General features: G+C 42.5%; 1 protein-coding gene across 1 annotated transcript; it reads left to right on the top strand.

Annotated features, from left to right (window-relative positions):
- The first annotated feature begins 230 nt into the window (after positions 1–230).
- Positions 231–19,470, top strand: LOC110527503 (anosmin-1). Its single transcript, XM_021608816.3, has 14 exons — positions 231–582; positions 5,682–5,729; positions 11,056–11,115; positions 11,431–11,653; positions 11,948–12,132; positions 12,299–12,428; positions 13,034–13,245; positions 13,797–13,929; positions 15,725–15,856; positions 16,538–16,626; positions 16,777–16,948; positions 17,200–17,420; positions 17,865–18,006; positions 18,792–19,470. The coding sequence occupies exons 1-14, from the start codon at positions 385–387 to the stop codon at positions 18,881–18,883; spliced, it is 2,037 nt and encodes a 678-aa protein (XP_021464491.3). The 5' UTR covers positions 231–384; the 3' UTR covers positions 18,884–19,470.
- Positions 19,471–27,946: the final 8,476 nt, after the last annotated feature.

Genomic DNA, 27,946 nt, shown 5'->3' on the forward strand with positions numbered 1-27,946 from the left:
TATTTATTACCTTTTATCAAAATGCCTTCTTCACTTGAAGCAGGACAGTATCATTAAAGATAATACTCGACCTAGTTTTATCGCGTAAGGTAGATTAGCCCTTACATTTAGATTGTCATTTTTGGAGGCTATTTGCCAGTCATAACTTCAAATATGTCAGCAATTAAACAACTAAATGGCAACGGTCCAAACTCATCACACACATCATGCCTGAGATCATTTGCCTTTTATGGTAGATGTCTTCCAATGGCAGGCTGAGCTCAGACCCTGGCTCCTCCCTTCGACATAGAAGTTTCCTCAGTTTCCCGGGCTGCATCCACAAACTGTCACAAACCCGTCCCGTTGCTACGAGGGGAAACACACGCAGGAGAAAAGGCCTAGACCATGTCATTATTCAAAAGTCGAGGTGTATTTGCGAGTCTTTGTTGGTGGAGTATCTTGTTCTTGAGTGTCAATGCGAAGACGAAGAGGGAAGACGAGACCCGGTCGATGAACGACGTCTACCGAGGGAGATGTGCGTCCAGGTGCCTCAGCTTGCACAGCACGCGCATAGCGACGCTCCCCAAACAATCTCAGGTGGAGGTAAGGCCAAAACAAGCGGGCGAGCATGCTGCTGTCTTCATGGAATAAAGTCAAAGTTTGATTGTTTCTACTGCATTAGATAATATTCCCTTTGCTTTTTATGCGCAAATGAATTAATAAACCAGAATGTGCTTGAAATAGACCATCCCATTGTTGATAAGAGAATGTTTGTTTTTCTTGTTTTCCTTTTGGTTTATTTATTTAGTTGATTATTAACTGATAACTGAAGTTTGGTTTTGGCCTCACAATAAGTGTTTTAGATTTGGTAAGTTTGCAAGCAAACTAGACACAATAAATGAAATGAGTTCAGTATCATATTCTGACAGAGGAAACTGTGAGTACACTGTACTCCTCATTAGAACGTTCTCTTCACCATGTCCCATTTGTAAATCTGATTCTGCATTGAGAAGTGGAGCAACCTACTGGCTGATGGAGAGAGAGAAGCTTGTTATCCAAATTACGTCCATATCAAGCCCTTCACTACCCCTCTAGTCCCAAGCCTATGACACTGTGACTGAGCCACCCAGGTCACATGATCAAGTTCATGTTCTCCTCCTTGGATTTACAGATGACATCTGTAAATAGCCCGTCCAACTACCTCATCCCCATATTGTTATTTATTTTTTTGCTCCTTTGCACCCCAGTATCTCTACTTGCAAGTTCATCTTCTGCACATCTATCACGCCATTGTTTAATTGCTAAATTGTAATTACTTTGCCACTATGGCCTATTTATTGCCTTACCTCCCTAATCTTACCTCAAGTGCACACTCTGTATATTGATTTTTTTCTATTGTGTTATTGACTGTATATTTGTTTATTCCATGTGTAACTCTGTGTTGTTGTTTGTGTTGCACTGCTTTGCTTTATCTTGGCCAGGTCGCAGTTGCAAATGAGAACTTGTTCTCAACTAGCCTACCTGGTTAAATAAAGGTGAAATAAATCAAATAAAATAAAACAGACAGTACATGGAGATAACTAAGCCTTAGCAGTGAACATGCCCAGTTACTCACTATTCAGCCTCAGGATTCAGAAGGATGGTCCTGTGAGAATACCCACTAGTATACTCCCATATAGTAGGCCTATATAGTTGACTGAATGAATGGCTCCATAGGGAATATGGAATGGTGAACTAGTGAGACACAAGGCTATTAGCTATGGTTTATTATCATAGGACTGGAACTGCACTGACATCACATCATTAGCCACACTGTTAAGCACTTGTGACCTCTCTAAGGGTCAGGATATGACCTTTAACCTGTTTAATCACTACTTCCCACGGATCATGTAGCAGGGTCAATGTTAGATTGCAAGGGCAGCCCATCTATTCCCTCTGCGATGGAATTCCTGTCATAGATCGTAGATCAAGTCTACCCATTGTAGGAGTGGATAGGATACTATGTCATGTCAGCCTATAAAATGGCTAATTCTTATTGCCAGACTTGGGTTTAGCTACAGTACGCTTCAGCTATACGTTTTCATCAATTCGACACATAGTAATGGACAGGTGAACGTGACTAAAATGAAGCATATTGTTTGAAAGGTCTCTGCTGGAAGCAGCCATGGAAATACATCTTGGTACAGATTGTTGAATCTATCGTAAGCTTTCCATATTGAAAAGTGCCTTTCTGAGATTTTTTTAACATGACATAATCTACGTCAGACAGTGAATTCAAATCATGTTAATGCCACCATCAATCTGGATTATAGATGTTGGACAGGACCATTAGAGTCTGCTTTGAGGTGGTTCAAATTTAGGCTTGCATCCCAAATGACACACATTCCCTATGTAGTGCACTACTTTTTACCAGGGCCCACAGGGCTCTGGTGAAAAGTAGTGCACTATATAAGAAATAGGGTGCCATTTAGGGTGTAGCCTTACCATTGATTTTCAGTCTTTCACGTGTAATATTTCGGAAAACAATTGTCTGACTTGTGAGACTAGTTCTGATTTGCGTCAGAGGTCACATGGTGCTCCACTCATTTAGTCAAAGTGACATAACAAAATGTCCTTATCTTTTTAAAATTTGTTTTATTCCACTTTTATCTGTTCTGACTTTCATGTCCCTTGCGCTGCCATGGGAGCCTTCATAACATGGGTATGATGAATTGTGTGAGTCCCAAATAGTATCCTATTCCCTTCATAGTGCACTACTTTTGACCAGAGCCCTATAGGCCCTGTTCAAAAGTAGTGCACTATAATGGAAATATGGTGCCATTTGGGATGCAGACATTCATTGACCTGATAATGACAGAGAGGTCAGATGACTATCTGTCTTTAGCCTTGCCTGCACTGTACACATCTGTGTGAACGTGCCTTAGGAATGCTGCAAGGAGGCATGAGGACTGCAGATGTGGCCAGAGCAATAAATTGCAATGTCTGTACTGTGAGATGCCTAAGACAGCACTATAGGGAGACAAGACGGACAGCTGATCATCTTCGCAGTGGCAGACCACATGTAACAACACATGCACAGGATCGGTACATCCGAACATCACACCTCCGGGACAGGTACAGGATGGCAACAACTGCCCAAGTTACACAAGGAACGCACAATCCCTCCATCAGTGCTCAGACTGTCCGCAACAGGCTGAGAGAGTCTGAACTGAGGGCTTGTAGGTCTGTTGTAAGGCAGGTCCTCACCAGACATCACCGGCAATGGGCACAAAACCACCATCGCTGGACCAGACAGGACTGGCAAAAAGTGTTCTTCACTGACGAGTCGGGTTTTTTGTCTCACCAGGTGTGATGGTCGGATTCGCGTTTATCGTCGAAGGAATGTGCATTACACCAAGGCCTGTACTCTGGAGCAGGAACGATTTGGAGGTGGAGGGTCCGTCATGGTCTGGGGCGGTGTGTCACAGCATCATCGGACTGAGCTTGTTGTCATTGCAGGCAATCTCAACACTGTGCGTTACAGGGAAGACATCCTCCTCCCTCATGTGGTACCCTTCCTGCAGGCTCATCCTGACATGACCCTCCAGCATGACAATGCCACCAGCCATACTGCTCGTTATGTGAGTGATTTCCTGTAAGACAGGAATGTCAGTGTTCTGCCATGGCCAGCGAAGAACCCGGATCTCAATCCCATTGAGCACGTCTGGGACCTGTTGGATCGGAGGGTGAGGGCCATTCCCCCCAGAAATGTCTGGGAACTTGCAGGTGCCTTGGTGGAAGAGTGGCGTAACATCTCACAGCAAGAACTGGCAGATCTGGTGCAGTCCATGAGGAGGAGATGCTCTGCAGTACTTAATTAATGCATCTGGTGGCCACACCAGATACTGACTGTTACTTTTGATTTTGACCCCCCCCCCCTCTGTTCAGGGACATATTATTCCATTTCTGTTAGTCACATGTCTGTGGAAAATGTTCAGTTTATGTCTCAGTTGTTGAATCTTATGTTCATACAAATATTTACACATGTTAAGTTTGCTGAAAATAAACGCAGTTGACACTGAGAGGTTTCTTTTTTTGCCGAGTTTACCACTGACGGTCCTCTACTCTCTTCTCTCCCTAGTAATTACACTACTGACTGTCCTCTACTCTCTTCTCTCCCTAGTAATTACACTACTGAATGTCCTCTACTTTCTTCTCTCCCTAGTAAATACACTACTGACTGTCCTCTACTCTCTACTCTCCCTAGTAATTATACTACTGACTGTCCTCTACTCTCTACTCTCCCTAGTAATTATACTACTGACTGTCCTCTACTCTACTCTCCCTAGTAATTATACTACTGACTGACCTCTACTCTCCCTAGTAATTATACTACTGACTGTCCTCTACTCTCCCTAGTAATTATACTACTGACTGTCCTCTACTCTCTTCTCTCCCTAGTAATTACACTACTGAATGTCCTCTACTTTCTTCTCTCCCTAGTAAATACACTACTGACTGTCCTCTACTCTCTTCTCTCCCTAGTAATTACACTACTGACTGTCCTCTACTCTCTTCTCTCCCTAGTAATTACACTACTGAATGTCCTCTACTTTCTTCTCTCCCTAGTAATTACATGACTGACTGTCCTCTACTCTCTTCTCTCCCTAGTAATTACACTACTGAATGTCCTCTACTTTCTTCTCTCCCTAGTAAATACACTACTGACTGTCCTCTACTCTCTACTCTCCCTAGTAATTATACTACTGACTGTCCTCTACTCTCTACTCTCCCTAGTAATTATACTACTGACTGTCCTCTACTCTCTACTCTCCCTAGTAATTATACTACTGACTGTCCTCTACTCTCTTCTCTCCCTAGTAATTACACTACTGAATGTCCTCTACTTTCTTCTCTCCCTAGTAAATACACTACTGACTGTCCTCTACTCTCTACTCTCCCTAGTAATTATACTACTGACTGACCTCTACTCTCCCTAGTAATTATACTACTGACTGTCCTCTACTCTCCCTAGTAATTATACTACTGACTGTCCTCTACTCTCTTCTCCCCCTAGAACTTACACTACTGACTGTCCTCTACTCTCTCTAGTAATTATACTACTGACTGTCCTTTACTCTCCCTAGTAATTACACTACTGACTGTCCTCTACTCTCCCTAGTAATTATACTACTGACTGTCCTCTACTCTCTTCTCCCCCTAAAACTTACACTACTGACTGTCCTCTACTCTCTCTAGTAATTACACTACTGACTGTCCTCTACTCTCCCTAGTAATTATACTACTGACTGTCCTCTACTCTCCCTAGTAATTACACTACTGACTGTCCTCTACTCTCTTCTCCCCCTAGTAATTATACTACTGACTGTCCTCTACTCTCTTCTCCCCCTAGTAATTATACTACTGACTGTCCTCTACTCTCTTCTCCCCCTAGAACTTACACTACTGACTGTCCTCTACTCTCTTTAGTAATTACACTACTGACTGTCCTCTACTCTCCCTAGTAATTATACTACTGACTGTCCTCTACTCTCCCTAGTAATTATACTACTGACTGTCCTCTACTCTCTTCTCCCCCTAGTAATTATACTACTGACTGTCCTCTACTCTCGTCTCCCCCTAGTAATTACACTACTGACTGTCCTCTACTCTCCCTAGTAATTACACTACTGACTCTCCTCTACTCTCTTCTTTCCTTTCAGAACAATGGATCCCTGGGCTGGTGTCAAAATCATAGACAGTGTGCCAAGGTAACGTACTGATGTTTACATTCATACCATACCTAACATGACGGAAATCGCACAAAACTGAATGATCTATTTTCAGAGAGGAAAAGCTCTCAGGGAAAGTCAGCAGCTGAACAAATAGCAGGATAAATCATTGTCATATTGGTTCTTACACAGTACTCTATGTACCATGCAATACCATACATCACTGTCAGCCAATATACTGCAGCTAGCTATGTACTGTTCCTCTGTAGATCATAGAGCCTACAAAATATATGATTGCAACGTATAGCGACAGGTGCTTTAGATGGATGCTTGGCTGTTAAGCTCTTAGTCTCTCCACTTTGTATTTTCATCAAATACATTTCTGCATATCCCTTTCTGGAGGTCATAATTGTCTTTGGGTACAGAGGTCCACTCATTTTTGGTAATGAGGACAGTAACGTTCTCTAACAGCCCTTCAGTATACTATCCCCACAGTGTACAGAAGTGAAGCTGACATGTTGCCTTTGTGCTTTTTCCACAGGCTTCAGTATATTGTAGTATACGCCAATAGAATGGTTGCACAGTTGTCATATCTCATCATGCAAACAGCAGTCAAATACCATTATGAACAATATTATCTCATGTTTTTGATCAATTTAATGTTTTTTTCAATAACACATTCACACTCGTAGCTATTTATTCTGAAGCCATATTCCTAATTAGTTTCGAATTGTCGTTGTGATTGTTTTGTTACTTTGTTTACTACAGTATAATACTCTGGTTAGTTGTGTGTTTGTGTCACCGTGTGGGAGAGAAGCACAACAACACGCATCTCTTTCTGAGACAGACAGACAGACAGACAGACAGACAGACAGACAGACAGACAGACAGACAGACAGACAGACAGACAGACAGAACCCAGGGTAGGCTCACAGCAGAAACACAGTCAGCCCACCGCTGACCTCTCTTGGTGGATCCATGAAAACATTTGGCCAACTGCTCAGCAGATTTCTCCAGAACTCCAGAGAGAGTTTTCACTCAAACTTTAAACCAGGTCAATCCCTGTAGCATGATCGCATCCTCCACACTAGGCCCAAACCGATGTGCTGTTTTTTTTGCTCTGTTTTTAATGGTGAAACTGAGCATATAATAAATAACACAATTATACATTTCAGCGCTCTCCTTGTTTTCTTGAGGAGTGATGATAATGCTATTTTATTCTCGTTAAGAAAGTAATAATGATATTCTATTCTCGTTAAGAAAGAACACAGCCAATTAGAATCCTCTTCGTTGTGGAATGTTCATTACATGGTAGCTAATTGCCAAATTAGAGGCTCTGAAGTGGAGATGAAGAATCAATTTATTCTCACTAAGGAGATCTTAATGTCTCTGCGGTCTCACTTTAAAAGTAATCTTGCTTTGCTTTCAGTTACGTATCACCAATGGTTCAGTATAGCACCAGAACTCAACATTAGATTTGATTGGCTGCTCAAGGATTTCAGTCTGATTTAAGGTCTTCCTGAAATGCCACTGCCTACTATGTAATCTGTAGTTCCAGCTCAACCACAAAATTGGAAGTCAGACCCTCATGTTTTGCAGTATTTGATTACAGGCGATGATTTGTTTCGCTGCGTAAGCCATCGCATGTCTGCATTTGGTGATTGCTTGCAGCAGTGTTTACGGCTACCCTAAAAGTCCACCCACAACTTATCGGAGACAACAACAGTGATGCCATTTTTTAATGCCCTCAGTGATTACATCCAGTAGAGCTATGATAATGTTTGGTCACAATAGTCCGATCATCCTGTACTTTGCCCATGCACACTCAGCATCACGTTGTCTCTATGGACCTCCCTGGTAACGATGAGTGACTGTTAATCTGCCTGTCACTATCTCGTCGAGGCAGGCAGTCAATTAAGGCTACTATAGATGATTACCATAGTCTGACACAATAGAGTCCGGTCACATCTTCATTCAAAGGCTTAGCAGGGGATGACAGGATCGCTTCAGTGCCTCATTTAGGAGAGCCGTGGACGGTTATAATTGCCATGCCATTACACCGGGCTGCCCGTCAGCCTCTCAGCTCTGCAGATATGAATGCTTAGTTGAAGTCATTATTTTTTTATCACCTCACGACAAGCCAAGGCTCTTTCAGATTGGCATTTAGGCAGCACTTGGGAGTCATTAGTGTACCAACTAACACTTACTGGTCTAGCAGTTGGGATGATGTGGACCTAAGGACTAAAAACAAGGCTGAAATGGCACCCTATTCCATATATAGTGCACTACTTTTGACCAGAGCCCTATGCAGGCAATAGGGTGCCATTTCTAACACACCACATCTTCTTCCTTCCACCACAGACATGACCATGTAAAATAATGAACAGTGTTAGCACTACAGAGAGCTGGCACAGGCTTGTCCTCTTGTGAAAGACTCTGGAACCCCCCCAAAGCCTGTTCAATTTGTAGAAACAGGAAGGGAGAGACAAAGGCAGGGTCTTTTTTTTCTCCAGGGAGGGTGTCATCTGGGCACGGTATCAAACACTGCTGTGTGCTACAATACAAACAGCGTGCATCCCAAACGGCACCCGTTTCCCTATTTAGTGCATTTATTTTGACCAGGGCCCATATGGCGCTGGTCAAAAGGAGTGCACTATATAGAGAACAGGGTACCGTTTGAGAAGCAGGCTCAGTCTTCACCACACAAACAGAACAGCAGCGTTATGCACGGTCAGAAGTCACTGAGGCCATTATCTACTGTCGTTCAGAGAGGAAACGGTTCAGTCTTGTCCTACTGCATACTGAAATGGCCATGTGCACTCTGCTGGTGCTTATTGTGTTTTCCCTGGTTCCTTTGTAAAAACAGAGCAGGTTTTCCTGTGTTCAAAAATTAAGAGTAAGCATTATTGACTTTCAAATGTCTATCAAATTTCTGCCATCAAGGGGTAATACTCCTTTGTCTTTTTCCATCAGTGGAAGAGAGTCCTTAGGTGTTCTGTAAATTCCTAGGCATTCTATTAGAGTCCCAGAGCTCTGCTTTATTTGCGGCCGGTCGCTAGTGGAAAGGAATGCTTGGTTTGAGTTTGAAATGGGGCGGAAAATGAAGCGTAGCCGAGAGGCACAATAAGAACGAGGAGACGAGAGAGTCTGAGCGTCAGTTGGGATTAGAGGAAGAATCTCAAGTTGGAGACCAGAGAAGGGAGATAAGAGATGACAGGCCGGGGACAGTCATAGTACGACATGGTACTAGGCTATGGCAGGGAGCCGAGGATCTAGACACTATGGGAGAGCTTTAGACATGCAGTACACTGTAGTATGGAGGGACTGTAGGAGAGATAAAGCGAGGACAGGGTACTACAGGAGAGTAGAGGGGTAAGAGAGAGCTAGTTGAATGGATGAGCAATGTATGAGCATGTGTTAGTGAATGGGAAAGGGTACAATGTCAGCCTGTAGCAGTTTCAGGATGTTCCTTCCATACAAGTAGCAGTGGGGCCTGGCGTGAGCTCGGCAGGGTCTCCGCATTTTCCCCACCATAAAGTGGGCACCTCAGCTGCATTTAAACGTGTGCCTCCTTCCTTCACGTTATTCAGAGTTTCCGACAACTACCAGCACTCTCCACCCCATTCCACCCCTCACACAATTACTCACACACACACATACACACGCTCACACACACACACACACACACACACACACACACACACACACACACACACACACACACACACACACACTTGCTCATGTTTTCACAGCAACTGAAGATAAATGTGTTTCCCACTCTCATTCCGACCAAAACGTTGCCCCAGGACAACTCCGATCTTCACGCCTTGAAAACCTTCAACAAAGCATTACATGGTTGAGGTTTTCTCTAGAAGGTTGTAGGAGTGTATTGGACATGCTGTTATACTTGTGTCAAGGCATAAGTAAGTAAGAAATAATAACCATAAGCATACCGAGTTTATATACTGAACACAAATATAAACGCAACATGTAAAGTGTTGGTCCCATGTTTCATGAGCTGAAAAAGATCCCAGAGATTGCCAAGACAATCCATCCACCTGACAGGTGTGGTATATCAAGAAGCTGATTAAACAGCATGATAATTACAAAGGTACACTGTGTGCTGGGGACAATAAAAGGCCACTCTAAAATGTGCAGTTTTGTCACACAACACAATGCCACAGATGTCTCAAATTTTGAGGGAGTGTACAATTGGCATGCTGACTGCAGGAATGTCCACCAGAGCTGTTTCCAGAGAATTTAATGTTAATTTCTCTACCGTAAGCCGCCCCCAGCGTCTTTTTAGAAATTTTGCCAGTACGTCCAACCGGCCTCACAACCACAGACCAATTGTAACAACGCCAGCCCAGGACCTCCACATCCGGCCTCTTCACCTGCGGGATCATCTGAGACCAGCCCCTCGGACAGCTGATGAAACTGAGGAGTATTTCTGTCTGTAATAAAGCCCTTTTTGTGGGGAAAAACCTGTTCTCATTGGCTAGGCCTGGCTCCCAAGTGGGTGGGTCTATGCCCTACCATGCCCACCCATGGCTGCACCCATTCTCAGTCATGTGAAATCTATAGATTAGGGCACAATTTTTTTTTTTAAATTGACTGATTGCCTCATATGAAATGTAACTCAGTAAAATCATTGAAATTGTTGCATGTTGCGTTTTATATTTGTGTTCAGCATAGTTCAACTTGGATATCAAATGGATATTGTTACTCTAATATGGTAACTTTCAAATTACCCTTAGAGCCACCAGCCTTACTGTACATTGTGATGCAACATTCCCCACTGCCTTCCTCCATGGCTACCAACCACGGTGTTTCATTGCAGCATGAAATTGGAAATGTGAATATTCCCCTGGGCAGCCTATCCTGGGTTACTCATGCAGGAAGAGTGTCTCTCAGGGGACAAGGACAGCAGTACAGATTTACAAGCCACTACAGGAAGCACATAGTTAATAACAAACACACTGTGGAAGAGTGGTGTTCTTTGATTTTCAAACATCCTATTTATTTCCCTTAAACTGATGTTCCCCAAATTAAATGTGGGTCCAGCAACCGACTGTCAAGTTCTTTAGCTGTTCTTTCCTCAAGAGAGTCAGGAACACCGACAAAGCCACAGATGTCAGATGCATACAAAGATTCCTCCCAATAAACCTCAAGCTGCTAAAGTTTGTGGTAACACTTTTTGCTGTTATATTGAGGGAGATTGAGGGCAGAAGAAGTATTCAAGTATTTCTTTTGAATACCGTGGCGACACGTTTTTAATTTATTAAGCTGCTTCAGAAATCTCCTGTGGTGGCATGGAAGGTGTAACAAGCCCTCACCTCCATCTCTGTTTCTCTCACTTTCAAAGTGCCTGGAACCCTGCAAGGCCTCCTGGGACCTGAAGAGCCAGTGTCGGGAGCTTTGTGAGGTACGATGACTTTTGACAGCCTCCCACTTCGTTAAGTTAGGGGGGAGGAACACGCTGAGGAGAGGCTTCATGTTGAGAGGCTAAAACAGTAGAGTTCAGTTCAGATTCTCCTCCATAGACATTTTCTTGGCAAAAGTAATCTGACACAGGCATATTTTACCTCAGTGCTTCTTCAATTTCCTTAATCAGTAAGTAATCAGAAACTGATCTTTTTCCTACAGTTTCTGTACAGTTTTTCTGCATGTTATTTTAGTAGTAAAGCATCTATGCTTTCTAACACTCTCTCTCTCTCTGTCCCCCAATCCTCCACCCCAGCGATCAATTCCCAAGAAGCACTGGGAGTGTGTGACGAGTTGTGAGTTCCTGCGCTCGGTGGTGGCAGTGAAGCAGGGTGACTGCCCTGCCCCTGAGAAGGCCAGCGGATTTGCGGCGGCGTGTGTGGAGGGATGCGAGGAGGACAGAGAGTGCTCTGCCCAGAAGAAGTGCTGTTCCAACGGCTGTGGGCACACCTGCCAACCTCCCAAGAACCTTAACAAAGGTACAGCAACCTCCGGTACACACAGTATGTTTAGTAAAATAGACGGGAAACTTCAGTACATAATTTTTTTGTTGGTTGGTTACAACCAATATATTATCTGCAACCAATTTGTCGGACAATTCCAAGATGAGATAAAAAAACGAACTTTCTCTTAGATAATTCACTGATGTCAGTGGAAGGTTCGATTCCCTTAGCTAACTATGTAAAAAAGAATTGCTCTGGATAAGAACATCTGCTCAATGACTAAAATCGAATGATCACATGACCTTGAAACGACCCACTTCACCCTTCCAGGTGCCCCTCTGAAGCCCAGGAAGGAGCTGAGTTTTGAGGAGCTGAGGTCTGGCCAGATGGAGGTGAGCTGGTCCTCCCGATTCAACGTGTCGGCCGAGCCGGTCATCTACGTGGTCCAGAGGAGGTGGAACTACGGGATACAACCCAGTGAGGATGCTGCTACGCAGTGGGAGGTGGTAGCACAGGTTAGTCAGCCTTTTTTGGGGGGATGCTCACTTATTAATACTGGATTTAGTTGATTATAAGGGGACAAATTAATGTAATCTACTTAGAGTTCACTGTGTGGCAATGTATTGATTGTTCATGAAGTTAAACAACTCTCTCTCTCTCTCTGTCTCTCTCTCTCTCTAGACCACAGAGGAGAAAGCGCGGCTGGCTGACATCCGGGCAGGCCGGTGGTACCAGTTCAGAGTGGCAGCAGTGAACGTCCACGGGACCAGAGGGTTCACCACTCCCAGTCGCCACATCCACACCAAGAAAGGTGTGCGCGTGTGTTTGTTTGTGTGTCTGTGTGTGTGTGTGAGGCTGGCTTAAACAACCTGGGGTGATATTGCACTGGCTGTAATGAAGATGAATACAGACTAATTACATTGGCTTTTGGCCATTTCTGAAGTGCTTTATTGTGCTTAAGCCCCCTAGAGCTGTAATACCTTCCAGTCAATGTATGAATAGCTTTAATAGACAGTTACTAAAGCTTCATGTATTTGGCAGCTGTAATGTGCGGTGTGGGTTAGCTGTGCTGCATTTGTCAGTGAGAATGCCTCCATGATTGATTGACCTTTTTACTGCAGTGGGTTAAATCAGGGTCACACAGGCTGATTTTCAGTACAAATCTACTTTGAAACTGAAGTATACACCTCACACACATGGTTATGGGCTTTAAAAAAAGAAGACAAATGTACCATGTCCATGTCAGATATAGAGTTTAAATGTATTACATTTTGAGTTTGCATCCCAATGTTACACTTTATATACATCACAGAAGACTGAAATATAACAAAACGGTTTAACATAGAAACACCAGAAACACTACTGATGTTTACTTCAGACCAATGACACCTGATTGATTAATGATGTCGTCCCCAGACCCCTCCGGCCCCCCTGCCCCATCTGAGCTGAGGGTGTCCAACGTGACCTTTGGCCCTGGCGGCAGGGCAGTGTCGGTCCGGCTGCGCTGGTCCATCCCCTCAGACCTGGATGTCCCTGTACACCACTACAAGGTTTCCTGGAGCTGGGCCACAGGCAGCACTGGGGCCACAGCACCACCTAAGACAAAGAGGAGGAAGATGGTCAATGGGGTAAGTCGTAGAGTTGACATGTTGGGCACATGTGGTAGGTCAGTCATACCAATAGAAATGGAATGATGTGGTCTGAGGGGCTTTGGCGGTCGAGTTCTAGAAACTAAAAGGGTTCTTCGGCTGTCCCCATAGGAGAGAACCCTTTTGGAACCCTTTTTCTACCCTGACACACTCATTAACATGGGACATTCCCTGGGACAATGTAGAGTGGAAGCCTGTTCTTTCTTTCCTCAAGCCACAACAAATGTCTTGTTGTAAGGATAAATAATGGCAGTGTGTGTGGCTTTGATGGCATAAACCTTCCAATCGCATGGTGCTTAGTGCTTACACACCAAATCAAGCAATTGTATAGTTGTTGCCTCTGGCAAATGAATCGCAAATTGATGCTATTAAATCTGCATTAGCTTGTGTCTGTTTTGGAAAATGAAAATTTCCCGGCAAGTTATTGCTGTGGTTATTGGACCTACTTTGTACCTTTTGTTGTGTGGATGCAGAGGACACAGCACGGTCTTCCTGACCCCATAACCCCTCTGTCCTGTGTGTGTATCCAGGGGCAGAGCTATGTGGAGCTGGAGAGTCTGCGAGCTAAAAGGAGCTACAGTGTGGAGCTACAGGCCGTATCCTACTGGGGACAGACCCCACTGAAGAGTCCCAAAGCCACCCTGCACTTCAACACACAACATAGTACGTCAACAACAGTCAAAGCTTATCAGCTGTCATTTGTTAAGGAAAATGTTTGATAATTAGGCTCCTCAAATTCTGGGAACATTCTCAAAGTTCCCTGGTTTTTCTAGGAAATCCCAGTTGGAGGATTTACAGAATTTTGCAACTCTATTAAATATTTACCCAGTATATTGAGGTTGGAAGAGTGATACACTACATGACCAGTCACGAGTCATGACTGCAGTCAAATACCGTTTATCACGGTAATTAGGCTTCTCCAAGCTCTGATGCTGCTGATGGTCATTATTAGCCTACCAAACTTGCAAACTGCCTGGTACTCAGCATCAATGCAATTGTAATCAAAGATCTAATCAAACACTTCATGAGAGCCAATGAGCTCATATTGCGCAACATTTCTATAGGCTATGCAATTGCGTGAGAAAACAGAGTGATGGCCTCTATTAAAAAGAGGAGGACCCCATCAGCTTTCATAGGCTAGGCCTATTATATTTATTTCTCAACTTTCCTAATATTAAGCACATTGTTTATCTTTACAACAGCGGTATAGCCTTCCTGGCTGGCGTGAAAATTAACCACGGGAAAAGCTTCCTCCATTTGCTGTTTAAGTGCATAGATGGCATGTATTTGTTCCACTGCCCATGTTTCGAGACAGGTGCCTGATAATGGACCATTTTAAATCAAAACAAATTTCACACATATATTATTTCGGATATGTAAAGACAAGATTAAATTAAGAATAGTCTGATGGGTGACAATATTAGCCTATCACTTGTGAATTCTATATTACTTGTGAATGATGCCTAGCATAAGAAACAATGCCTTTTTTTGCGACTTTTTCTAATCATAGTCGCACACATAGCCCATAGGCCTGTTTTGATAAGGTTTGTATTACAACTAAAGTGGCCAAATAACTTGGTGGAGTGGTGAACTTTACACCACTCCAGCCGAGGCTTGGCATTGTGCATGTTGATCTTAGGCTTGTGTGCGGCTGCTCGGCCATGGAAACCCATTTCATGGAGCTCCAGACTAGCAGTTCTTGTGCTGACGTTGCTTCCAGAAGCAGTTTGAAACTTGGTAGTCAGTATTGCAACCGAGGACAGGCGATTTTTACGGGCTTCAGCACTCGGTGGTTCCATTCTGTGAGCTTGTGTGACCTACCTCTTCGCGGCTGAGCCGTTGTTGCTCCTAGACATTTCCACTTCACCATAACTGCAATTAGAGTTGGGCGGAAATTTGACGAACTGACTTATTGAAAAGGTGGCATCTTATGATGGTGCCACGTTGAAAGTCACTGAGCTCTTCAGTAAGGCCATTCTACTGCCAATGTTTGTCTATGGAGATTGCATGGCTGTGTGCTCGATTTCATACGTCTGTCAGCAACGGGTGGGGCTGACATAGCCAAATCCACTAATTTGAAGGAGTGTCCACATACTTTTGTATATACTGTATTGTGTATGTACATTGGATGGTGCCCTCATTGATCGTGTCCCAGCTGAAAAAAATTCTGGGTATCTGGATTGACGGAAAAGGCTAATTGAGGACCTTTTTACTGAAGAGTGTGTTTGTTTCCTATGAATGTGTTTTGCATTTTGTGTATTGATGTGTATATTGATGTGAATATTGATGTGTATATTGGTGTGTATACAGGGCTGATCTGTGAAAGAGACCTTCGTCTCAGCATGACACCCTGTCAAAATTAGGGTAAAAAGGGAAAGCTATAGTGTTTTGGCATGTAGTGTATGTTTGCATCTGATCTAACATCGCTTTGTTCCCATTTTCATTGTTCCACAATCAGGGGAGGAGCAGAGGTCTGGCGCCCGCCCGGTCCCCATCTCCGAGGGCCTTATCCCTGATGTGTTGGATGTGGGCACCCCCTTCTACCAGGATGGCCAGCTGCAGGTCCGGGTCTACTGGCAGAGGAGCACAGGTATGCAGGGAGAAACCAAGACACAGCCACACACGCATGAATGAACGCACTCATAGGCGCACACACGCAAGCACACACACACACACACACACACACACACACACATTTGATTTGGCCTTTGATAAGAACAGCAGTGCTGCTGAGGAAATAATCCTCTAACCACCACCTCCCTATCGTGATGTAAACAGAGAGATTATCGTAAATGTACAGGCTGCTTGTGGGTAATTAAACAAACAAAAGGCTGAAACAAAAGGCTGCTTTCTTACAAGCTGATAAGATGCACAGAAGTACATCCTGAATCCTGTTCATGCAGGAATATGAGCACAGTAAACTAGCATCGCTGACTCACTGGGCTACCCAGAGCACACACACTGGGCTACCCAGAGCACACACACTGGGCTACCCAGAGCACACACACTGGGCTACCCAGAGCACACACACTGGGCTACCCAGAGCACACACACTGGGCTACCCAGAGCACACACACTGGGCTACACAAAGAGCCAACTGAGGAACAGCTTTTCTTACATTTTGCATCAAATAATCTGTTCTGTCTGAACAAGTTGAGCTTTATTGTCCTTTTTTGAAAGGACAATGTGTGCTTCGTCACCAGTGTTATGCGACAAATCGGCAGTTGATGATGAATGATTATTGATTTATACTACTTTCAATTTCTCTCAGATCCCACTGTAGTTCGGTATCGTGTCCAGTGGGTACCAGAGTACTGTGGACACAACCAGACCAAAGGAGTGGACAATATCATCACACAGGTAACCAGTTTCATTCAGCCATACAACCGATTTATGGTGAAACAAGTTATGGTGAAACTTCAAGTAAGGCAAAGGGTATCTATCTCTATTTGAGTTACAGTATAGGCTGCTCTCATCATATCTGTGTCCGCTGTCTTCAACCTCTTATAGGAGGGCTTTGCCAGCCTCCCCGGCCTGCTCTTCTCCTGTAAGTACAGAGTGAACCTCCAGCAACTGGGTACTAAGGGACGTGCCCAAGCAGAAACCACCTTCTTCTTTACCCCCTCCTGCGCCAGCATCAGGGCCAAGAGCCCCAAACACATAGCCTGTCCCGGCCAGGAAGGTGAGACACCACTGACCACCCAAAGACCACTTTGGACACTTTGTCATTGACCTAGTGACCCTTCAGTTCACATGTCCATTGGTGTACCTCTCTATGTTTGAGAGGAACTACATTGAAGTCGGACTGAATCACTGATCTACATATCACCTTGCATCCTAAATGAATCGTCATTATGTGATCAAGATTTGCAATTCTGCGCATTGCTTTGCTCAAACTGGTCCCCTCAAACACTCTTTATGTTTGTCCCATAGGAACTCCTCCTCTGAAGGTGCTGTCCAAGGCAGAGAACCTGACCGCCTCCTTCATTGCCCACAAGGGTAACGTCACAGCTGTGTTTACATGGGAGGTGTCTGCGCCACTCCCACCCCGACAGCTCCACGGGTTCCAGGTCACATGGGCGGAAGTGACCTCAGCCAGTCGCCATAACAACCTTCCCAACAGCCTAATCTCACAGTCCCAGATACTACCACCAGTAAGTCCATCATTATAAAACCAAATAGTGCTGTCCCACCAGGCACAGACGTCATTTCAGCTTCTTTTCCACGTTGGTTCAACATAATTTCATTGAAATGACATGGAAACAACGTCAATTCAACCAGTGTCTCCCCAGTGGGGTACCACCATAACTGGAAACCCATATCAACTCAATGAATTAGCCCACCTTTATGCAACAAATCTGCCCATTTGTCTCAGGAAATCAAAATTCCCATAAATAACCAAAAAATGTCCAAGTAATCAATTTTCACAAATTCCCATGATTTGTTGCAGTTTAAATAAGTAGTTTCACGGCAAGGGGGGGGGGGGGGGGGGGGGGGTAGTAGAGTAAGGTGACCAAAACATCCATATAGGAAAAAGCCAACCAGCCCCTTTTAACAGTTAATGAGCCCCTGTATTGTTGTCTTCCCTCTTCTGTCAGGAGCGTAATGTCCTGGTAGTGTCAGGTCTGCAGCTAGCCACCCTCTACAGGCTGGAGATCCAGGTGATTGGAGCCGGAGGAGAGGGTCCTGCCACCACCAAGACTTTTTGCACTCCCGACATCTCACCAGTCCTGCAGCACAGTAAGATCATGGATTGGATTATCTTGCTCTTTTCCAGACGCTAAAAGAGATTTATGATGTTGCAGTCTGACTAGGGTTGCAAAAGGAGAGTATATTACTGGAAACTTTCAAAGTCTACCAGTAAACTACTATAATTTTGTAACTTTCAAGAAATGTATGGAATTTTACCATATGACATCTAGTGGCATTTTGGGGTACTGCTGACTATCTCTGGCCCTCTGCGTGGCCTCATGTAAAATATATTACAACAAATCCAATAAGATGATTTTAAAATAAATGAATGAATGACAAAGCTATACAACTTTATTCTAAATATAACTTTGTAAATGTATGTGTTTAATGTAAGGATTTCAGCATGAACTATCCTTTCTATTTTTTACTCACTTACTTATTTGACTATATCAATATGTTTTTGCTGTAAATGTTTTGGGTACAAACTGGTTGTAGTTGTGAAAAAAATACAATAGTTGGAGGAGTTGCAGAGTTCACTGAAAATAACGCCATTGTTGATTAGATGCTTTTTTTCATTAATTAGGCTATTTTCTCTTGAACCATGTGGTCTATCCACTAGAAACTCATGGACAATATGAACACAAATATAATAAATGTATACTTTATATATGAATAAATATACATTTTGGTTATTCAAGTATAAATCACTATAGTTTCCATAGATTATCTGTTAATTGCCATTATTACTGAAGAATCTAGTAACTTTCGTAAATTACCGGTAGCTTTGCAACCCTAACTCTGACCATATTGTTGACTTGTTTGTCCTATCTCAGGACCTAGACTCAGGAACCATCACCAGCACCAGCCCAACATAGAGGCACTGAGAGATCAGCTGACCAGAGCTGACCAGACTGCACCGAACTAACCTCCCTGACCCAGGACACTAGAGAACAGCCACCAACAGAAGGGAGAAGGGTTCTCTTTCAGACTCTACTCAGTCATGCCTCTACTGTTGTATGTACACCCTACCAATCAAATAAATTGCTAACAAGTAGCCAACCAATAAACAGTTCACCCAACCCTTCAATGAGGAAATGCTTCTGAATGTTGCATGTGGATATGAGTCGTTATACAGTAGATTAAGATTCCTTAGAGACCTTGGCTTTGCATGTAAAATCCTAGTGTTTCTGGCATGAAATGGTTTGTATTACAACCTCCCTCTCTCCGACAAATAGACAGTGACTTGTCACTGTTAATTAATACATTTTGTTATTTGACATTTTAATATGCTGAAGATGTCATTTTGTGCCCCAACTCATGTACTGTAAATGGTGTACATACAGTTAAGTCTATAATTTATTTATGTCTACAATGGTTTATTTGTATGTATTACTGTACACAGTTGTCTTTGTGTTACTTTTGACGGTGTATGTTCTTTCTAGTTCACCCTTTTGTAAACTGACATACCCTGTACAGAGATGTTCTAAGTCAAAGTAAATTCCATGTCAAAAAGCATTGTGTCTGTGCATATTTTATACTGTATGGTTCAAAAGTCCATAGTTATAAACCAGAGAAAATGGACGACCATTGTGTTTCTATTGACATATATTTGTTGGTGTGCAAACGAAAGGTTAGCTGGGGACGTGTGGAAACACAAACACACACACCACCCGGCAACGCAGTCTGTCAGCGTTCTATACCCATGGTGCATGGCTTCACACTTGTTCCCATTCAACCCAACCAACTGGGTCTCTGTGTTTCTGCCTGTCTAACTACACTATGTGTGCACATGCACCTGAATGTGACTACTATGGTTTCTCTCTCTCTCTATTTTACATCTTCGGGGTCCTTTACCTGTTTATTTTTTATCTTATGAGGGAGTTGTTGGTTCAAGCGTCGAAGCCATCCTTACTGATATGTTAATGCTGATTTAATTTGCTGTCTGTAACCCCGTTTCCATCCACAGATTTAATGCGAGTAAAGTCTAACTATATAAAAAAAAATAGAATGACAGCTGTGATGGATGCAGGAATTTACCGACACACCCCTTGACTTTCAATTGGCACCCTTGACTTGTATGTATTCTCTCCTGATTGGTCTCTGTGGTGCTTAGTCAATGGGAACTCCGTTGCCGGCCCCATCATAACGTTTTTTACACAATCTGGCAGTCTGACTAAAGTGCCAGAGGTATGAGGAGAGACATCCTCCTTTGTATTTATGGGAACAAATATATCCTAACACTTTGGATCCTATTCTTGGACAGTTAGAAGACACAATGTGTCAATGCAACAAAAAAAAATGAAAAATGACTAATTACTGTCCATGAGTAACCTCAACCCTGTGGGTCTGTGGGTGTTTGGGCCAATAAAGTGCCAACTCAATTCTACCACTGACTAGTCTCTCATGCCCCTATGAATGGGGGCACAGGACAACAGTTTCTAATCTAAACCAGCCCTTTTTTACTGGAGTACACTGACCCCTAATTGGGGCTCTTTTCTTGACACACTTTAATACACTTTGGTGCTTACAAACACTCTACATTTATTCACTCTGTGATAGGGTTGGATCCTATATGCTACTTGTATTATTCTCCTGTAAATGGTTCAGTGCCTATACTTTAGGCTGTGTAGAATGGGGCATAAAGGAAATTACCTCTACTAGATTATAGTGATAAGGAAATCAGCATACAGTTTTGGCATGTGTATTCGTTTGCCTATAACTAATCAGAATTCCATTATGTTTACATAAAAAAAGAGAATACTTCAAAATGAGAAGATCCTGACATGGAAAAGACGACGGGGTGGACATAAAGTGTAAAGGAGGGGAAATAACTCCCGCCATGCAGCAGGACACCTTCAGCTGTGGGGTCTTTGTAATTAATATAGAACCTTCACAAAAACACATGGAGCAACTGCGAAAAGAAATGGCTGAGGATATACTAAAAATGTCTGGTATGTAATGTAAGGACATTTCATTCAAAGTAAATGTAAATTCTTTCTTTTTATTTAGTTGTGTGGAACAGCCATATGTTCAGTTCATGCCTATGACTTCAGAGTTCAACAAGGCCAACAACTGCTTCGTGTGTGCCACTGATAAAGAACCTGGATGTGGCCGAAAGACTGACTGGGTTAGTAACTTTATTTAACATGTTTATAATCAGTGACGGCATGTAAGACAATTTATGATATAACACAATGGATGGCTAATTCACCATACCGCATTAATATTTGATATTATTTATAACGTGTTATGCTTTGTTTTGTTTTAGATTGAATGTTTTGCATGCCAATGGTGGTTCCATGTGCTGTGCCTAGGAATGAAGACAAATGAGCTCAACAGAGTGAAGAACACAAACGGGAAGGGCAGTCTTTGTTGTTGTAAATGTATGCTATACCCCATCCACACTGAACAGGGTCTAAAATGTACATCAACCAGGGATAAAGAGGAAGTTAACACTGAAATGTTTTGTACTTATTTGAAGTAAAGTGTCTGTTGACATGTTGGAAAAGATTAAAGGTCTACAATTTCTGTTTAATTTGTCAATATTCAATTTTTATTCATTAATTTTATGGCCACCATTACTGTGGTTACATGTTCAGTATATGTATTGACCAGCAAACCCACTGCAGCCTACCTCACAAGCTCACTCTCCATCCCTGCTTTGGACAATTAATTATATGACTCTCGTACTTTGCCCTTTTCCTTTATGGTTGATATTAACGATGAAAGGAGATATTATCTGTCTCTTTCCTATTGTGTACCGCTGTTAAATACTGCGCCAAAATAAAAAAAACTGGGAAAATAAGTACTTTGAACTACCAATTATTATAGATAAATATTGAAGAAAAGGGTAAACACAATACTGGACTGAACCCCCTAATTGTCAAACTAATATTAATGTACAACAATATAGAAGATACATGACTAGAGGTTACGCAGTGTATATTCACACTTAGGTGTGTAATTGACATGACTAGGAGCTATTAAAATTTAAAACTATGAAAAATGTATGTTACACTGAGTGATTTTACAGTGCACACACAAGAGTGTGCAACATATAAGGTTAGTCCGTGGACATTCTGAAGTTTGTTTGACCAAGGAGCTATTGAAATTGTAAAGTTAGAAAATTTCATGTAAAATCTTGTGAGATGAAAATTGACAAACTAACGGGTGTGCAAAATGTAGGCCCACTGACTGTACATTCTGAACCTTGTTTGAGTCCAGTAGGTCACATGACCAAGGAGCTATTGAAATTAGAACGTTTGAAAAATTAATGTAAAAATGTGTGAGATGAAAATGGACAAACTAAAGGGTGTGCAAAATGTAGGCCCACTGACTGTACATTCTGAACCTTGTTTGAGTCCAGTAGGTCACATGACCAAGGAGCTATTGAAATTAGAACGTTTGAAAAATTAATGTAAAAATGTGTGCGATGAAAATAGACAAACTAAAGGGTGCGCAGTATAGAAGGGTAGTCAGTGGACATTCTGAACCTTGTTTGAGTCAAGTAGGTCACATGACCAAGGAGCTATTGAAAATCGAATACAAAAAAGTTGTACTTTGTTTACGCTCCCTAACTAATTCAACTAGGAATACAAAATGCTGTTCACATTTCCACATGTTTATTTGCTTTGGAAAGCGAATTAATGTCCAAATCGTGAAAATAAGACCTGTGCAATGTTATGCGCAATTTTTCCAACATCGTGACACGTATTTGGAGTCTGTGGCTCAAGTAGTTTGAAAGCGCGATTGTTGATTAAAAAAATAATATAATAATACAATTTTTATTTTATTTTTTATAATAACACGTTTGAAAGCGCGAATATCCGTCAAATATCTCATTTGAAACTGTGTTTACCTCGGTATAAATAATAATGAACTTCACAGGGTGGTGAAAGTGCATTGTATGAGCTTGATGCTCCTTTCTAATAAATGTCGAGGGTCTTATTCTGGTGACATGATGATCGACGCTTGATAAACGTTTTGTCAAATAAAAACATTCTCGCTCTTATCCATAATCTCTTCGTGTAGACCAGCCTACCTGCAGCGCCTATCCGCACTGTATCTGCGAGCTGTTGGCTACATCGCACGTGCCAAGATCAGAGTAGGCACATTTGCTATTTAACGCAACAACGTTAGTGACAAAACTATCGGTAGAGTTGAAATGCGATGGAAACACATTGAACACTAGATTTCTATTTGGTACATGAAAACTAAAGCTAGAGTACATGTTGTGTGCACTCTGTCATCACGCATGTTTTTTCTATCTGCAACAAGTCAGTTTGATGGAAACAACTGGTGAGAAAATGCTATATTTTCTTCATGCAGATATGAGAATATTCCCATGAAAATCTGTTTCCAATTGGATGGAAACCTACTTTATGGCAGGCAGTGGCGGCTCCTCAGAGGAGGAAGGGGAGGACAATCCTCAGTGAATTTCATAAATATAAAAATGCAAAAACATAAAAAAATACTATACTATACTAATACTATAATATACTAAATATATTCAAGTCGCAAAATAATTGATTAAAACATACTGTTTTGCAATGAAGGTCTACAGTAGCCTAAACAGCACTCTGTAGGGTAGCACCAGAGGAAAGTTAGCCAGAGGAAAGTTAGCTTCCGTCCTCCTCTTGATACATTGACTTCAATACAAAACCTAGGAGGCTCATGGTCTTCACCCCTTTCCATAGACACAGTAATTATGACAACTTCCGGAGGATGTCCTCCAACCCATCAGAGCTCTTGGAGCATGAACTGACATGTTGTTCACCCAATCAAAGGATCAGATAATTAATCTAGTAGTGAAAAGCATAAGCTACAGCTGGCTAGCACTGCAGTGCATAAAATGTCGTCAAATGTGGTGAGTAGTTGTAGTTAGTTTAACAGTTTTCAACAAAAGAATTACAGGAGAAGCAAGAGGGAGAGCGATTTTTTATTTTTTATTCCACTTTCAGCTTCACTTAGCTAACAAATGCACCTGGCTAGTTTAGGCTACTCAAACACCGAGAGGGATACAGAGGGATACTATGTTAGCTAGCTGGCTATGACTATCCGACACAACACTGGAACTCTTCCAAGTCAAGGTAAGATTTTGGTTTTATTCATTTATTGCCACCGGGGCCCGCTGGTGTAACTGCTAAACTGCTTACTGACTACACTGTAATGTTACTGTATGATTGTAGCGGGTTTACTAACGCATTAGTTAAACTAGCTATGTTGACTAGGACGTTACTTTAGCTAATATGGGGACAAAGATATAGGCAGTGTGCATCAGTTTTGATATGATTTGGTTGGAAATGTTTTTTCACATGGTCACATACAGCTGATGTGTTCTGCATTGAAGTCCACAAACGAAGGGAAAAGGTGAGAGGAAGAGAGTGCATTGATGTGAGAAGGAATACAACGTGGCTGCTATGAAAGTGAACTGTGCTTACTGGTGATAAGGGTTGTATAAACATTTCTCAAACGGAAGCAAACGAAACAGGGATAAAAATACCTGAATTTGTCCAATAGAAACTCTTGTTTGCAACTGTTCGACTAATGATTACACCCTAGATAAGCTAGATGCAGGCAAGAGTGTGCAAGGCGGTATTGAATGTGTCACTGTCCATGTGTCACTGTCTGTCACCTTTTCTCTCGACCTGTGTGCACCTACGTTGTAAACTCTCATTCATAGGCTAGGTCATAGCAACCTCATGATGGGTATAGGGAAAATGTTTGTATCATGTAGTAGCCTAAACCTGTTGATGTTACATTGAACTGTGTGAATGGAATATGAATGACAGTCATCCAACATGCTGTAATAGAAACAAGGCCATGCTCATGAAAAAAAAACGTCCTCCATCATCGTAAGCGGCACTTACCGCTACTGATGGCAGATAATGGTGTAAAACACTTGTATGAACAGTAATCGGCTGAATGCTCTAGTATACACTGTACTGGGAGTCCTGAAAGGCCTTGCTGCAAACATAAGCACATCTATCCAGCTCCATCCTGGTATAGTATTCCTAACTGTTTCAAGAGTATGTTCTCTTATGTTTATGACCTTCCCTGGGGGGTGGGGGGGTAGACAAATAGAGGTAGAGACGGAGGATGTAGGAAAAAGGGAGAACATATGGGATTTCTATCAAAACAGTTTAGAAGGCATGTTTAAAATATACAAATATATTTCACATATTTATTTTAATGTTTTAGCACCTAGCAACAAATGTCAATATCCTAGCAACAAACTAACTTCAAAATGTACAGTACCAGTCAAACGTTTAGACACACCTACTCATTCAAGTTTTTAAATTTTTTTTAAAACTATTTTCTACATTGTAGAATAATAGTGAAAACATCAAAAGTATGAAATAATACATATGTAATCATGTAGTAACCCAAAAAGTTGGAGGTGTGTTTTGGGTCATTGTCCTGTTGAAAAACAAATGATAGTCCCACCAAGCGTAAACCAGATGGGATGGCGTATCGCTGCAGAATGCTGTGTTAGCCATGCTGGTTAAGTGTGCCTTGAATTAAAAATAAATAACAGACAGTGTCACCACCAAAGCAACCCCACACCAGCACACCTCCTCCTCCATGCTTCATGGTGGGAACCACACATGCAGAGATCATCCGTTCACCTACTCTGCATCTCACAAAGACATGGCAGTTGGAACCACAATTCTCCAATTTGGACTCATCAGACCAAAGGACAGATTTCCACCAGTCTAATGTCTGTTGCTCGTGTTTCTTGGCCCAAGCAAGTATCTTCTTCTTATTGGTGTCCTTTAGTAGTGGTTTCTTTGTAGCAATTCGACCATGAAGGCCTGATTCACGCAGTCTCCTCTGAACAGTTGATGTTGAGATGTGTCTGTTACTTGAACTCTGCGAAGCATTTATTTGGACTGCAATCCGAGGTGCATTAAACTCTAATGAATGTTTCCTTTGCAGCAGAGTAAAAAAAAAAAATGTTTACTAGGCAAGTCAGTTAAGAACAAATTCTTATTAACAATGACGGCCTAGCCTGGCCAAATCCTAATCCGGACGACGCTGGGCCAATTGTGCACCGCCCTATAGGACTCCCAATCACGGCCAGTTGTGATGCAGCCTGGAATCCAACCAAGGTCTGTAGTGACGCCTCCAGCACTGAGATGCAGTGCATTAGACCGCTGCCCGACTCAGGAGCCCAAGAGGTAACTCTGAGTCGTGCTTTCCTGTAGCGGTCCTCATGAGAGCCAGTTTCATCATAACACTTGATTGTTTTTGCGACTGCACATTTTCTGGAGTGACTGACCTTCATGTCTTAAAGTAATGATGGGCTGTAGTTTCTTTTTGCTGATTTGAGCTGTTCTTGCCGTAATATGGACTTGGTCTTTTAGAAAATAGGGCTATCTTCTGTATACCACCCCTACCTTGTCACAACACAACTGATTGGCTCAAATATATTAAGAAGGAAAGAAATTCCACAAATGAACTTTTAACAAGGCACACCTGTTCATTGAAATGCATTCCAGGTGACTACCTCATGAAGCTGGTTGAGAGAATGCCATGAGTGTGCAAAGCTGTCATCAAGGCAAAGGGTGGCTACTTCGAATAATCTCAAATATCAAATGTATTTTGATTTGTTTAACACTTTCTTGGTTACTACATGATTCCAGCGACGGTCTCCGGTCCGGAGCCTCCAGCGACGACCTCCTGTCCGGAGCCTCCAGCGACGGTCCCCAGTCCGGGGCCTGCAACGAGGGCCCCCAGTCCAGGGACAGCAACGAGGGTCCCCAGTCCGGGGCCTGCAGTGAGGGTCCCCAGTCCAGAGGCGCCACCAAAGTGGGGGGAGCCAGAGGTGGAGAAGGGTCTGCGTCCCGCACCGGAGCCGCCACCAAATAGATGCCCACCCGGACCCTCCCCTATAGATTCAGGTTTTGCGGCCGGAGTCCGCACCTTTGGGGGGTGCGCCTTTGGGGGTCACGCCCTGGCCATAGAGAGGCTTTTATTCTCTATTTTGGTTAGGACAGGGTGTGACTAGGGGGGGCATTTCTTTAATTCTATGTTTTCTGTTTCTATGTTTTGACTGGGTATGGTTCTCAATCAGGGACAGCTGTCTATCGTTTTCTCTGATTGGGAATCATACTTAGGCAGCCAGTTTTTCCACCTTAGTTGTGGGTAGTTGTCTGTGTTAGTGGCCTGTATAGATAGCCCTAGTCAGATTCACGTTCGTTTTTGGTGTTTCTTGTTTTGTTGGCAACATTCTTAATAAAGGATAATGTACGCTCACAACGCTGCACATTGGTCCGGTCATTTTCAAGATGACGTTCGTGACACTTGAATTTATTTTAATGTGTCGATATGGCTATATTGTAAATGTTTTGCCGCCAAACTGGTGGCTGTTGTGAAAAAGTAATTAGTTGGAAGAGTAACTGAGTTAATTGAATATAATTCCATTCTTGATTAGATCCTTTTTTCATTAATTAGACTATTTTCTCTTTAACTATTTGATCTATCTACTAGAAACTCATGGACAATATGGACACAGATCAAATTTAAAAAACTGAAAAAAAATTTAAAGTATAAATTACCAAAGTTACCATACATTGCCATAGATTACCTGTTAATTACCATTATTACCTAAGATGCTGTAATTTTGGCATATTACCAGTAAGTTTGCAATCCTAACCCTGACCTTATTGTCGACTTGTTTGGCCTATCTCAATGTGACCATTCAGGACCAAGATTCAGGAATCATCACCAGCACAACATAGAGGCACTGAGAGATCAGCTGACCAGAGCTGACCAGACTGCACAGAACTAACCTCCCAGACTCAGGACACTAGAGAACAGCCACCAACAGAAGGGAGAAGGGTTCTCTTTCAGACTCTACTCAGTCATGCCTCTACTGTTGTATGTACACCCTACCAATCAAATAAATTGCTAACAAGTAGCCAACCAATAAACAGTTCACCCAACCCTTCAATGAGGAAATGCTTCTGAATGTTGCATGTGGATA

The sequence above is a fragment of the Oncorhynchus mykiss genome, chromosome 7 (genome assembly GCF_057628025.1).
Source record: "Oncorhynchus mykiss isolate SJ-2025 chromosome 7, ASM5762802v1, whole genome shotgun sequence".
NCBI lineage: Eukaryota > Metazoa > Chordata > Actinopteri > Salmoniformes > Salmonidae > Oncorhynchus > Oncorhynchus mykiss.

Excerpts from the sequence above, each read along its gene's own strand:
- LOC110527503 (XM_021608816.3), top strand. The coding sequence starts at position 385 with ATGTCATTATTCAAAAGTCGAGGTGTATTTGCGAGTCTTTGTTGGTGG. Across the intron at positions 13,930-15,724 it reads GCACTTCAACACACAACATA|GGGAGGAGCAGAGGTCTGGC; the intron begins GTACGTCAACAA and ends TTCCACAATCAG. Across the intron at positions 15,857-16,537 it reads CTACTGGCAGAGGAGCACAG|ATCCCACTGTAGTTCGGTAT; the intron begins GTATGCAGGGAG and ends AATTTCTCTCAG.